Raw genomic sequence first — 14110 nt, forward strand, 5'->3', positions numbered from 1 at the left:
GAGAGAGACCACAACTGGTTAAAAACTAAGGCAAAAAGCAAAGAGCAGGATGAACTTCCCATAAAACTAAAAGATTTCAAGAATAGGAACTGGACCTATGTTTCCACTGATCCTAGAACCATTTTTTGAAGTGTGAGCAAGAAACTATAGTTAAAAATCTAGAGTGGTCAGGATAGATTAATTATGGGAGTGGGTTCAAATTGTCAATACTCATTTCATAAGTTGGCAGATTCTACTGACTTTAAAATCTTCCCTTCTAGTAGAACAATGCAAGCCAACACTGGAAGGCAAGTATAGGTTATCCAAACACTCACATTTGGTTAGGAAGCAAAGTAGAAATAAAAGTAGTCAGCTAGGGAAATATGAATGAAAATATTTACAACCTGTGTAACAAATCAGGTCACAAATGCAGAAAGGAGACCCAGAAAAGATGATAGTAACAAAAGCAATTTCAAGGTCATCTACTACAAAATGATGCCTTACCATATGCTTCCTCGATCAATGCACAGTAAGGGTTAATGCCATTGCCATTCCTCTTGGCTTCTTGTTCCCCAAGCCTCAGGATGTTCTCTAAGCCATTCAGGGCAACTTGTACAATCTTAGAGTCCATGACTGTGAGGAGATCACAAAGGGGTTTGATACAACCAAGTTCCACTAGGTACCTAAAAAACAAAGCAAAAGTACTTTACTCAAACTAAGAGCTCAATTTCTCTAGATCATGTGATATTGAGGTAATCTTGTTTAACAGAGACAAAACAGCCACCTGCTTCAATCAATCATGTTGCCACTTATCACGAGAAGGCTTTATTTGGATTCTTCTTAGCAGAAAAAAAAAAAGAAACACATTTTTTTTTCCTGTCATCACTGAACTTTATTTCTTTATTCCAAGATGTTACTGGAATAATACTTTTGTGGGAGAAGAGTTGAATAAGGAGAACAAAATTGTGTAGGTGATTTGAAGCTTGGATTAGTAAAGAAGAAGACTCAAAGAAAGAAAACATATTGTTGTGAAAAGAGAAAAGGGTAAGTGAAAGAATTAGAGGGTAAAGTAATTCAAAGAATGCATGGTGGAAGGAGCAAGTTGGTGAAACAAACTTGGGGAAAGTGGTGGAATATAGCTACAGAACTGGTAAAAGCACATTTTTCTCTCTTCCCTCTCCCCCCCTCTCTCTCTTCTTCCTCCCCTCCCCACCTCCCTCTTCCTCCAGCCTCCTATCTATCTACAGAGAGAGAGAGCCTATTAAAAAACATATACAAGGTAGTTTGGGGAAAGAGGGCACTAGGACTTGGGAAAGAATTAGAAAAGCTTTCATGCACAGAGATGGTACTGGAGATGAATTTTAATTATTACAAGTGATTTAGATAATTTTATGCCATCTGATTCTTTTAGTGCTTAAAAATGCAAAATAATAATTAAAAGGTGACACCATCTAGGCACTTAGCAAAAGTATTTAATATTCACTGAACTAAAAAATTTTCCACTACGAGCATAATCATCTCTTACTGTACATTATACTCACTCATATTTCAAGATTTCTTTACTATGTTTTGCATGATTACCCATATATAACCTACATTAAATCGTTTACTGTCTTAGGGAAGTAGGTGAAGAAGAGAGGGAGAAAATTTATTCAAAATTTAAAAAAAGAATGTTAAATTTTGTTTTTTTATAACTGGAAAAAATACTATTAAGAAAAGGTTCCTTCATCATATGCAATCAAATCCCCTTTTCTTTTCCATGTAGTAACTAATGCCTCTCAAAAACCTTTTTTTGGGGACTACTCCCCTGAACTTATGCTACTTAATAAATCACTATTAAATTAAATAAAATAATTAATTTTTTTAACATTTACATTTTTATCTTTTGCATTTTATCTTTCATGTGTTCATATTTATTGTAATTTATTTAAAGCTACATCAGAACAAAGTAATGTCTATAACTCACTGCACATAGAAGATTCTTAAAACTTTTGATTAAATTTAATTTGGCATTAACAGAGAACCCATTAAAAAAAAAAGCTAGTAAAGGAAAGGATTTAACAGTGTTATACAGTACAACTGCAATTAACATCTCTGGAAATCAATTTACTGGACCAGGAAAACAAGAAAGTATAGTTCCCTTTAAGTAAAGAAATTCACCTTTTTTGGATAGCAGAATGTTCAACTAAGATATAATATTACAATTCAAAACTGAGGAAGATTTGTTCTGAATTCACAGGATGAACAAACTATATCATAATTACAGTATATAACTGACTTCAGACCACTGCTACTTCAGCTGTAGGCTACAGCTCCTATACTATGGACTTATTTTCAATCTATAGAATTTGAAACAACAAAGTCAAGCCAAGATTAAAATAAAAACTTTATTACTAAGACTTAAGGGACTATAAATAAAATGAGAAAAAGGCCTTTTAAAGGCTTTTCTTTTTTTTTTTTAATATGAATTTTTTTTTAATTTAATAGCCTTTTATTTACAGGTTATATGCATGGATAACTTTACAGCATTAACAATTGGCAAACCTCTTGTTCCAATTTTTCACCTCTTACCCCCCAACCCCCTCCCCTAGATGGCAGGATGACCAGTAGATGTTAAATACATTAAAATATAAATTAGACTTTTAAAGCCTTTTCAAAGAGAACTTTTCCATTGTCTTCTAGACTTATCCAAACCTTTCTCAAGCTTTTCCCTCAAGCCTCCAGAAAATGCTGGACAATTCCCTACACCAATCCCAAATTATGTACTACTAAACTACTAATTCCCTCTCATCCTCTTAGGAATCTTTGTATTGCTAAATTTGTATGCCAAGAATTGCAGCTTAGGGTTTAAATCAATTCTGGCAATAGTATTTGCCTAAATGTAGCTAGGATACAGTTGAAATGTATAATTAAATATAGAACTGAAGTCACAATGCCCCAGAAAGCTATTTTTCATTTCTATCTATTTTTCCCTTACTGCTAAATGAGCCAACTCATTCACTCCCAAAGGCACAGAAGATAGAAACAATATATGGAAAGAGTATTTTTTAAAAAAATATAAAATACATTCCTATGTGAGTACTTACTTTATCTGTTCAGCTGAACCCCCAGAAGTGGCATTTGTAATAGCCCAAGCAGCTTCTTTCCTTGTCCGAAACTCAGCAGTTTGTAATATGTTAATGAGAGCTGGAAAAATGTTGGCATCTATCACAGTCTACAAGAAAAATTAAAATTGCAATGATAAAGGATCAGTGTGAGGGAAATTGCTGTTTAACTATAGATCTAACTTTTAATGCCAACTTCATCAAATTCCTTTTAACCAAAAAGTGTGATCCTTTCTTTTTTTAGTCTTAATCTTCTTTAAGCCAATCTGTTAACATAACACTGAAACAGTAATTTTTTTTAGTATTCTCAGGGCCTAGCTAGCATAGTGCCTCCTGTGTAGTGGGTTACTTAGTCAACATTTACTGAATTATAGTGGGCATAGCACTTTTCTCTTCTGGTTTCCTTTCCATTTATTAATTCCTTGCTCTTCCTATCTTTAAATTAGGGAAGAGAAGGAAGGAAATAGTGTTTATACAGTGCTTGTTCTGTACTAACTTAAGCACTTTTTATTTATTTCATTTGATCCTCAATCATCATGGGAGCTAAGTGCTAGTAATACTGTTCCTATTTTACAGATGAGGAAACAGAAGCAAACAGAGATTAAATGATTTGACTATGGTCACATTCCTATAGTGGATATCTTAAAGAGACTCAATTTCAAGTCTAATTTCCTGACTTCAGGCCTAATGCTTTATCCACTACACCACCAATACCTACAAATATTTTCTAATTCAAATGGGCAACAAGATTCAATCCTTTGTTTTTTAACTTGTATGACTCCATGGACAGGCAATATTGTCTATGAGGTTTTCTTAGCAAAGATAATGGAATGGTTTGCCATTTGCTTCTACAGTGCACACTTTACTGCCATATATTGATTATCATCTCTATTCATTTTGATGACTTCCAAACCTATATCCACATCTCTAGTCTCTTACATTATTTTCAATCCTATATGAAAATGTCTCTAAAGTGATGTCAAAACTATTAATTTTTCCTTCCTATAACCTACCAAATCAAGCTCTCACTTTGCACCTAGATTTTCTACAATAATCTACTCTGTTCTCCCTCCCTCCAATTCGTCTTATATACTACCACCGCAGTAATATTCCTAAAATATTTTTTAATCATATCACTCTTCTAGTTAAGAACTTAAAATATCATAAAGTTTAAAGATGTAAGCTGAATATTTAAGGTTTCTCCATTAATGGGTTCCATTTTTAAATTATTCAACCCTATCAATATAGATCTTCTACAACCAGAGAATCATGGATTCCAAGGGTACACAGTACTGTCCCCTAAGGAAAGTCATAATGGAAAGCCTAAAAAATTTTGACATTGAGGTAATCCCACAAGAAGACCAAAATTTCAAGAAGCTGGAGTCTTAAACATTAGAAGCTTTCATTAGCAAGTGAATGTAGATCTAGTTTCAGAGCAGAACTATAAAAATCTGATTTTGGCTAGTGCTTATTATATTTTGATCAACAGTATTTTTTAAAATTGCTGGACTCTTCTTTTGGAAGGTAAGAAGAAAGGTTTCTTAAGGAGCACTGGAAAAGTTCCTATTCAAAGATAATACTTGTATCCTCCCAATACAAACACATACCTCTCTAACAATTAAAAATTACTCTGTATTGACAAGTTCTTTCTTTAATCCCTTTCATATCTCCAGAAGATGGGGAAAGGGACACAGAAAAGTAGATGGGAATGGGAAAGAGGTAAATTTTGGTAATTTTAAATCCTTGCTTAGGACTTAAGTGATCAGAACTAACTGAATGCCACGAAATATGTCACCCTTGATTTAAGTAACAGCAGTCTATCTATAGATATCTGCTCTTATATATAACTGTTAGTGTAAGAATCTCTCCTTCTCTCTGGATTTTTCCTTCCCTTCCTTTCTGACCTGGTCTAATGCTCAAGTATTACTTGGATAAAGGAGGCAAATGTAAGAAGAAAATAATTATAGAAAAATGACCCTCAATAGTTTCAGAATAAATTAATTTCAAACATAGATCCACTGAAGAAAAAACACTTCATTCAGCAAAAATAAAAGCAATCTTTAAAGTATCACACAATATCTGAAAGATTTATGTATATACAAAAATGGCCAAAAGGGAGAAAAAATAGAACCTAATTTAAGAAGATTTAATATGTATGACCAAATAACAAGAAGAAAATGAAATAAAACTACAAAATTTGGAGTCTTTAATGTAAGAATGAACACAAACATGTTATTTTTATTGTTAATACTAAAGGAAAAATAATATGAATCTGACTGAAACATGAAAAGTTTAACTATAACTTTATTATTACCTGGATCTGAGCCCTGTTTCCAGCTGTGATATTAGATATTGTCCAACAAGCTTCTTTTTTGATAGATTCCTTTGGGCTACTGAGTAAATGCAATAAACTCTGCAGAGCTGAGCAATTCAAAATTACCTTAAAAAAAAAAAAAGAGTTTGGAATGTTTTTTATTACAGTATTACAAGTAAGCCCCAATTTTTAGCATTAACCTGGGTAAAGTTATGACTTAGTAAGTTAAGTTTTCTTAATTTAAACTTTCAGATAATGCTCTTAAATTTACCAAATGTTTCCTCCAAATATTTCAACAGTATTAGCTTTGAATATTAAATTATTTCATTCTAACACATTCTCTTACTGTTAAAGTTATACTTAAACCATATAAAAAGGGTAATTGATTATCTTCTAAATTAATTTGTTTTTGAAACATAAAATATGCCATGAATCGATCTTCATTCTATCCAAGATTCACAAACATGGATTTTACATATGTGTAATAAGAATGCCTTTAAGCATGACAGCAAATGATATTTATAATTAATATATCAACTAACATTAGGATTGAGTCATCTACCTGCCCTTGGTATATCAAAACAATGCAGCTGGGTGGATAACTTGAGTGGTCAGAAAAGTTAGACCATTTTTAAAAAAATGAATGGTCAGTTATCATTTGATGAAGGAAAATTAACTTAAAACTCATCTAATCATCATTCAGTGAGCATCTGGCATATGCAGTGCATTACACTAAATTAATGTTGAGAGGATATGAGGAGACTAGGAATGGTACAAAGATATATAAAAGACAGTCTCTTCTCAAAGAATTTACAAAAAATTAAACAATAATACAAAAGGCTATTACTACAACAATAAACATTCTGAATAGCTGTCAGAGAAAGCAGAAAAAGCATTATTTTTAAGTAAAAGGGGAGTTTAGAATTGGAAAAAATACTTCAGAGATTAGTCTAATCCCCTGATTTTATAGATGAAGCCTATGCATCCAAAAGGTAAAGTAACTTGCTCAATGTCATAAAGTACAAAGTAGGTTCACTTTTAGGCTTCCTAATTCCCAATTCAGTGCTTCTTCCATTACACTTTGCTGTGTTTAGGCTTTGAAAATTAATTAAGATTTTAAAGGAGGGAAGGCACTCCACAAAGTGGGAAAGATTGAACAAAGGCAAAGAGATAGGACAGTGTCCTGGTTTCAGAATACACTGATCAAATTGGCTTAACTTCCAAAGAAGGTTATCACAAGGGAATACTGGAAGATAATAGTAGAATGACGCCAAATCATGGAATGTTATGAAAGTCAATTTAAAGAGAGGGAAGGATGAAGATAATGAAGCAAAAGGAAATCAAGCTGTTATAATCAGCTGAGGTACATCATGAGTACTTTTAGCTTAAAAAACAAGTTTGGCTACAGAGAGATTGGCTTATACAGGAACTAAAAACAACAAAGGATGTAGGCCAACAAAACAATCATTGGATATGATGAAAGGTTTAAAAAGCAGCTAACTGCAGTAAAACCTCAACATATTGAATTGAATAACAATATAAATACTAAAGGAAAAGTGCTGGACATCACTTACCCATACAGCATAGTATCCATTATACATTACATGTATATAAATCTTGTTTACAAAAAAAATTAATCTTTACTCCTTTTTCCCTCTAGTAGAATTTAAGATCCTTGAGAGAAAGGACTCTCACTTTTTGCCTTTGCATTTCCACATCTTAGCACAATGCTTCAAATAAATGGGAAATATATAATTCTCATTTAAAAAATGTGGCTAAGTTTATGTGGCTAAGTGTACTGTAACTACTCAAATCATACCTGTGTCTGAACATCATCACCTGTAACAATGTTTCCTACAGCCCGTAAAGCAGGAGAAACCACCTTGTAATCATTATGCCTGCAATTATAAAAAAGATTTATTTTTCACAACAATTTATTTAATGTGATCCACCCATTAATGTCTTATATTATGCTACCTCACCATGGAATTAAGGTGATCTTTTGTGTCTGAAAACTATATCAGAATAGGACAGGTTCTGGTAGCCCTTAACATCCTGGATAAGCTTAAATTACAGACCCAAGAGATGTGTGTCTCATATACATATTCTGGGCCTGTCTGAGGATTAGTCTAGCACTAAAAGGACTGGAATTTTAAAATATCTTGAAGGATCTGACACACTGCATTTTTTTAAATCAACATAGCAAAGAAAACAATTTTCATTTCAAAGAAAAATTATAGAACCTACTTGTAATTGTATTTCAAAATACAGTTGTACAGATAGGAGAAAATGTTTTTAGTACTAGCAAAGTAGAGAAAAGCTTGTCACCAGAAGGCTGGACCAAACCTTTTTTGTTCCTGGTTCCTTATGAAAACACCAAGGTACAGAGGGGTTGGAAGCAAATGCCAAAACATTTTTTTGAAAAGTTATGTGTTGACCCCTTTGTTATTTTTTGGGGGACTTAATACACTAAAAAATATTCACCAGGTAGGGATTAGAGCTAGATGGGATTAGAGCTTAAGGATACCAAGTGACTTCTAGAGAAATGAACATTTATGCCATAGAAGCTTCAGTTTCTCTATCTTTAAAATGATAAGAGTAAATACTCTCTAAGGGGGGGGTCTATGTCCCAGCTCTACATACTAGTCTCTCGTATATGTTTATATCTGAAGAAGCTATCATTTTTCTCACTAGCATATCTCAGTGTTTTAAAAACTTTGCTTGAAGTTCTTTCTTACAATTAAAAATCTTCATAATTTCATTTAAATCTCTTTTCTTCTAGTTAGTCCAGAGATAATGATTAACATTTTGCTCATAAAACTTGTTTGAAGACAATAATTGAATTGCCTCAACCTTCTCTTCTTCAGAGAACACTAATTCCACCAATCTTTTGTTATTTATTTTCATTTGATCATAATTAAAACCCCTTTAAAAGTTTTTTTTTTTTTTTAAAGATTATATTGTTTGAATTCTCTTTTCTAGAACAGAAATGACAGGCTAGTTCCTGTCCTTTGAGCATTATAATTGAGCATATAAGTCCTTTGAGCAAATACATGTGTTTATGTGTACATATAAATAATACACTGTATTGTCTCACACACAGCTTGTGGGCAGCTATGACTGACAGGTTTTTCTTTTCTGATACTTTCTTCCTTTCTGTAATAATATTGTTGTCTCTGTTCTCAATTTGACCTTATTCCTACTGAATTTTATATTGCCTTGTAGAGACATTCCTTAATTAGGTCTAAGTCAAAAGTATTAGCAGCCTCACCTGAACTAGGCAATTTATAAATTCAAAAAGTACATTTTCAAATTCAGGTGATCAATAAAAACAGTAAATAGAAGTGACTTCATTACATCTTACGTCACAATTAAAAGCATCATAAAACACAGAATACAGAAATAAAATGTAGTATTAATTATAAATCATAATCAACATCAAGGCACCTATGCAAACATAAGGAATTAAACACCAAGTGTGAGATAAAGAAAGTGAATGTTCACTTTTTAGTGGGTAATTTTGTCTAGTCTAATTTGGTCACCTACTAGGATACTCAATCACTCAGAGGCTGCTATTTTCTAATACTATATATAGCCTGAAGTCTTGACAAAGCAAGAATAATTAACTATTCTTTAATTTACTTAACCTTTTTCACAGAATAAATAGCACTGAGGTGGCTGGGTTATATAGGTAGTATACGTGAAGTTTATATAGTCTTTTCTTCTGTAAAAGCAAATATGGGGGGCTGCTTTTGCTTAAAAACTTTTTAATTCAACCACAGCTCATTAACCAATCAGGAATATATAACTATGGGGGAACAGAAGCATGCCACTGACACAGGGGCTAAGGAATGAAAAGTGCTTTCTACTCTAGAGTTATCTGAAACACTGAGAGATTAAGTGATTTGCCCAGGCATAGTCACATATAAATAGTGATCCAAAAGTCTTAGGACAGTTTTAAGTTTTAAAACTGGAGAAAGACTTTTGACATATCCTATGTGTGTCAGAAATGGTAACCCAGGTTTACATGGGTTCTAGACCACTAAATATGGCTATGAAAATTTAGAATGAATACCTGAAATGATAGTCTGATAACAAAATCATTACAGAAAAACTAATTATCTCTGAATTTTTACATGATGAAAACTGGGAAAATGTTTTTTTTCCTATATGGGTGGTTGAGTCAACATATAACTATTACTTCTGAAAAACAACCATCACCTAAATCTAGTCTTACAACATTCTTAGGAGATAAAGATTAAGTATCAGCTATAGAAGAAATAATTTTTAGAGTAAACAGAGAGCCAGAAAACAGTAATCTCCTTGACTTTCCTGCTTTCCCTGAAAGTTAAAATCTTTCAGAAAGCCATATAATTAAAAACAAAAAACATTCCCTAACAAAACTACATTAATGGTGTTGGTTATTTTAAGGTGACAGTTTTTGGAAGAACAGGGCATCCTCTGATATCAGCTTATAATTCTCTCCTACCTTCTACTGATCTTTGAAATCTTCAGGAAGGGAAACAGCATGTCAGAGCTATAAGGTCACTGGTGGTGGCTAGAGTACATTCCTCCCTCTGTGTTCTTTTGGGGGATGGCATACCCCTGCCTCACTGAATAATTAGCCTGGGTCCATAAAATATTGCCCTAGGGCACAGAAGCAGGTAGCCGTCCTCTTTTTGACCCTACATCCTACTAAAGGCAAAAGATAAGGGCTTAAAGGTTGTACCCATGAACAACCGGGGGATGGAGCATACATATAAACAAGGCAAACAAAAAACACCCACCCTCCTCCCTTAATAATACACCAGTACTTGCAGTCAAATAAAAAAACTTGAACACTAATGATAGACGGAAACAAAATGACAGATATTAAATTCTTACATCAGTAGCTCCACTAGTCTCCTACATACTCCTGCATCAATTACTGCTTGGATTTTATCATTGGGTCCATCTGACAGATATGATAGTGCCCAGCATGCATCGGCTAGCACATCAGTGTCATTAACAAACAGCAACCAAGAAAGTACATTCAGACAAGGGGAAACCTGCAAAAAGATTGATATGAGTTGTGAAAATTCAGTCACACTGAAGTTTAAGCCAGAAGTAGGAAAATACTCAAGAAAGCAAACAGGCAAATATATGATGATCTATTGGGAAAACTGTACCTGTGCAGTCTTTAGACTTATACACAATCTCTTCTTTTTTCCTCTTTTAACATCTGAAATTGGCCTCAGTCCTTATGTTCCCCTTCCCCCCTCCCCGTAATTCTCAATTTTTCACAAATATATACCTTTGCAAAATCTGGAGATGGATTCTTCCCTCTGCAGAGATTAGATAAGGCCCACACTGCATTCCGAGTCATGGTCAAACGGTTCTGCTTTGAAAGTAGTCTATAGGAACACAAAAAATTAAAATGTAATTCTTGGTCAAGTGGCAGCAGGGAAACTTTTGATGCTACTGAGAAATAAAGATGTGCTTCTCTGTAATAGTGAAACCTTATTAATTTGGACTATATGAATTCAGAATTTCAAACCCTAATTCAGGGTCAGAGTAATAATAATCATCATTACCATCATTATCATAACATTTACTACAACTACTGTGACTATCAAATAGCATTTTACAAAAACATTCTCATTCGATTCATAACCCTGTGAAGTAGTGACCATTTTCCCATTTATACAGATGAGAAAACTAAGGCTTGAAGATGTGATCTATCCCTGGTCAAAGAAAGTCAGACTTGAATCTAGGCCTCTTCTGCCTCCAAAAACAGTACCTCTTTCCACTATCTCATTATGCCTCAACTAGAAAATAGGTAATCTAAAATTACTTCCAATGCTATAGTGAACTGGGGGCATATAGAAATGTTTTCCTTTCACCAAAACTTTGAACTCAAATGACAGATACTCACTGCAATAGAGGGGGGAGAATGTTGCAGTCTAACACATAGTCCCTACACATGGTGCTGTCTCCAGCGATATTACCAAGAGCCCAGACTGCCTGTGAAAGAATGATTGGTTAGTAAAGAGTTTCACAGTAGATTAATTCCATCTTAATAAGAGGTAGATGCTACCATTACCTATTAATGTATCGCTCCTATGTTAGCCACCTATTACATTATATCTAAAAATACATGATGACATTCATTTCATGACTAGCAAGTGGAGGACAGAAGGGCCTGGCGTGCTATGGTCCATGGGGTCACGAAGAGTCGGACACGACTGAACAACAACAACAACAAAGTGGATCTGATGACAAAGATTCATATTTCTAGGGGGAAAGAAGAAGGAAGGAAACAAACAAGAATAGATTGAGCACTTTTTATGTGCCAGGCATTGTACCAAGCACTGGGGATAGAGATACAAGCAAAAAGATAGTTCCCAATTCAACTCATTTACACAAAAGAAAAATGAAAAGCAAGAATGGGAGATGGAGGGAACAATAATAATTATCTGACAGTGTGTATTAGTAGATATTAGTACATATTGTCAAAGGGTACCATACTCCTTGTTTTTGTTTAATAATAAACTTTTTCATCAAACACACTTTGTAATGGGATTCAGGTTGTTAATAAGTCTGTTTTTTCAAAATAAAACTATTTAAAATTTGAAAAAAAAATCTTTTAAAATATGCATTAAGAGAGCTAAAATTGATAGTATTTAACTATTATTATTATTATAACAACCATATTTGACCATATGGCCTAAAACCTGAATCAATCTTAATTTTTTTTTTTAAATGAGAGTACACTTTTAATGTCTTTTATCAGATTCAAGTCAAGATACCAGTTACCTAGTCTCTCTTCCTTCCCTTTTGTCTCAGAGGAAAAAAAAATCCCAACATTTAAGATTAATTCCACCTCCTCTTATCTTTGATCCTATCCCTTTCCCCTATCTTTTCCTCAGAAACTTGATTCAGCATTCATTTCTTCCTAGTGACATTTTTATTATACACATACATAATATCCCAGCATTCTTGTGCCTCTCAAAGTACATTTTTTCTTGGGAAAAAATAGTCTACCACTTTGTAGGAAATGATGAACAACGAAAGCATAACCAGAGCTCAAAGAGAAATTGTAACTTCAGCTAAAAAGCCCAATATAATGACCAATGTTGTGGTCCTGTAGAATAGATGATGAAATTATCTCACTAAAGAGGAAGGGTGTTTTAAGTATAATATGATATATATGCATTGTTGGTTAGTTTTTGATTGTTTTTCTGTTAAAAGGGAGGGAGAGCTCAATGGAAGGATACTTCATTGTCCAACTTATGGCCATCTTTACTGGCTGACTCCAATGCGCCTGGAAGTCTTTTTTCTCCTTTCTGCCTCCTCCTGGCTTTCTTCAAGACTCAAATAAAGATCTACAAGAAGTCTTTCCCAACTTCCTTAATAATAATGAGACTATTATTATTCACAATTCAACCTTGCTTGGACATAGTTGTTGTCTGCAAGAGCTATTTGAGAGTAGGGATTGTTTGTTTTACCTTTTTTTGTATCCACACTGAACTATGCCAGACATTCTTAACCAAAAGGAATGGAATTTAAGAATACCTCAAAGAATACCAAGCTATTATGTCAATTAATGTAGTCCATTTTTTTCATACGTAAGAAAACAATAAGATGAAAATTTTTATTTCAAAGTAAAATTATATTTTATAGCAATTAATGCTCTTGATCATTCTTTTTTTAAAGTTTTTTCCAAAACTAATACATATTGTCCTATGTAATTCTGTAGAAGTACTTCTGTCTGTATATAATTCTTTATATGTTATATCTATGTTATAAATACGCAATTCTACATCATATAGTTTCTATACATAAAAACAATGAAAATGACCACATTTTTGCTGAATTAACAATCAATTAATAAATGATCAGTGCTATGTTTCACAAAATTTTTCACTCAAAATAATTCCCAGTGACTATATTCCAGACCTGGATTCTGAGTCTAAGTTTTCATTTCAGTTAATATTGGGTTTATGAAATGTCCCCCTCTGAGAAACATGGATTGATTTTTAAATAACGTTGAAGGGAAAACTTATTCTAGTACTGAAAGCCTGATGGTTTTTTACTCAGCAATTTTAATTTTCTTTTCTTTTATATTTGTTTCTTTACCTGCTCCTGCACATCTTCAAATTCTGAGCTCAGCAGCTCTATGAAGATTGGCACAGCTCCTGCTTGAATCACAATTCGAGTCTGAAGAGAATTCCCTGAAGCAATATTTGTCAGCACCCAAGCTGATTCAAACTATGAAAATAAAAATATTTTTTTATTGGTATAGGTCACAACTTATACAACATGAAGAATACTCAAGAGTTTGACTAAAGAAAATGAGAATAAGATAATATTAATGGTGGTTTTCAGCAGGTTAAGGGTCTTTTAATAGATAAACTGAAATTCTAAACTGAGTATCACAAACTAAAGGAACATTTTATGTAGTCATGCCACTTCAATGAATCATCAACTATAATATTTCTGGGCTATACCATTTGATCTGTCACTATGCCATTTGGCCCACCAGGATTTTCTACTCACCCTGATGTTGACCCTTCCTATATGTGTCGTCTCCTCCAATTAGAATGTTAGCTCCATGACAGAAAGGACTGTTCTTTTTCATATTCCCCACACTTAGCAAAGTCCTTGGCATATAGTAAGTGCTTAATAAATGCCTTTTTATTCATGCAACATACAGAATGACTAACTTTAGGTC

The 14110-nt window shown here is 33.3% G+C and overlaps 1 protein-coding gene across 4 annotated transcripts in view; it reads right to left on the minus strand.

Moving 5' to 3' along the window:
* KPNA1 (karyopherin subunit alpha 1) overlaps positions 1–14110 on the minus strand; it is a 92462-nt gene that overhangs the window by 13499 nt on the left and 64853 nt on the right. For all 4 annotated transcript variants that reach the window (XM_012544554.3, XM_031959732.1, XM_031959734.1 and 1 more), the window contains 8 exons: positions 13516–13647; positions 11312–11400; positions 10691–10790; positions 10282–10445; positions 7217–7295; positions 5398–5523; positions 3066–3193; positions 484–662 (listed from right to left, as the gene is read on the minus strand). In XM_012544554.3, the coding sequence (XP_012400008.1) occupies positions 484–662; positions 3066–3193; positions 5398–5523; positions 7217–7295; positions 10282–10445; positions 10691–10790; positions 11312–11400; positions 13516–13647 (997 nt within the window). The remainder of the gene's footprint in view (positions 1–483; positions 663–3065; positions 3194–5397; positions 5524–7216; positions 7296–10281; positions 10446–10690; positions 10791–11311; positions 11401–13515; positions 13648–14110) is intronic.

Source organism: Sarcophilus harrisii, chromosome 3, assembly GCF_902635505.1.
Source record: "Sarcophilus harrisii chromosome 3, mSarHar1.11, whole genome shotgun sequence".
Taxonomy (NCBI): domain Eukaryota; kingdom Metazoa; phylum Chordata; class Mammalia; order Dasyuromorphia; family Dasyuridae; genus Sarcophilus; species Sarcophilus harrisii.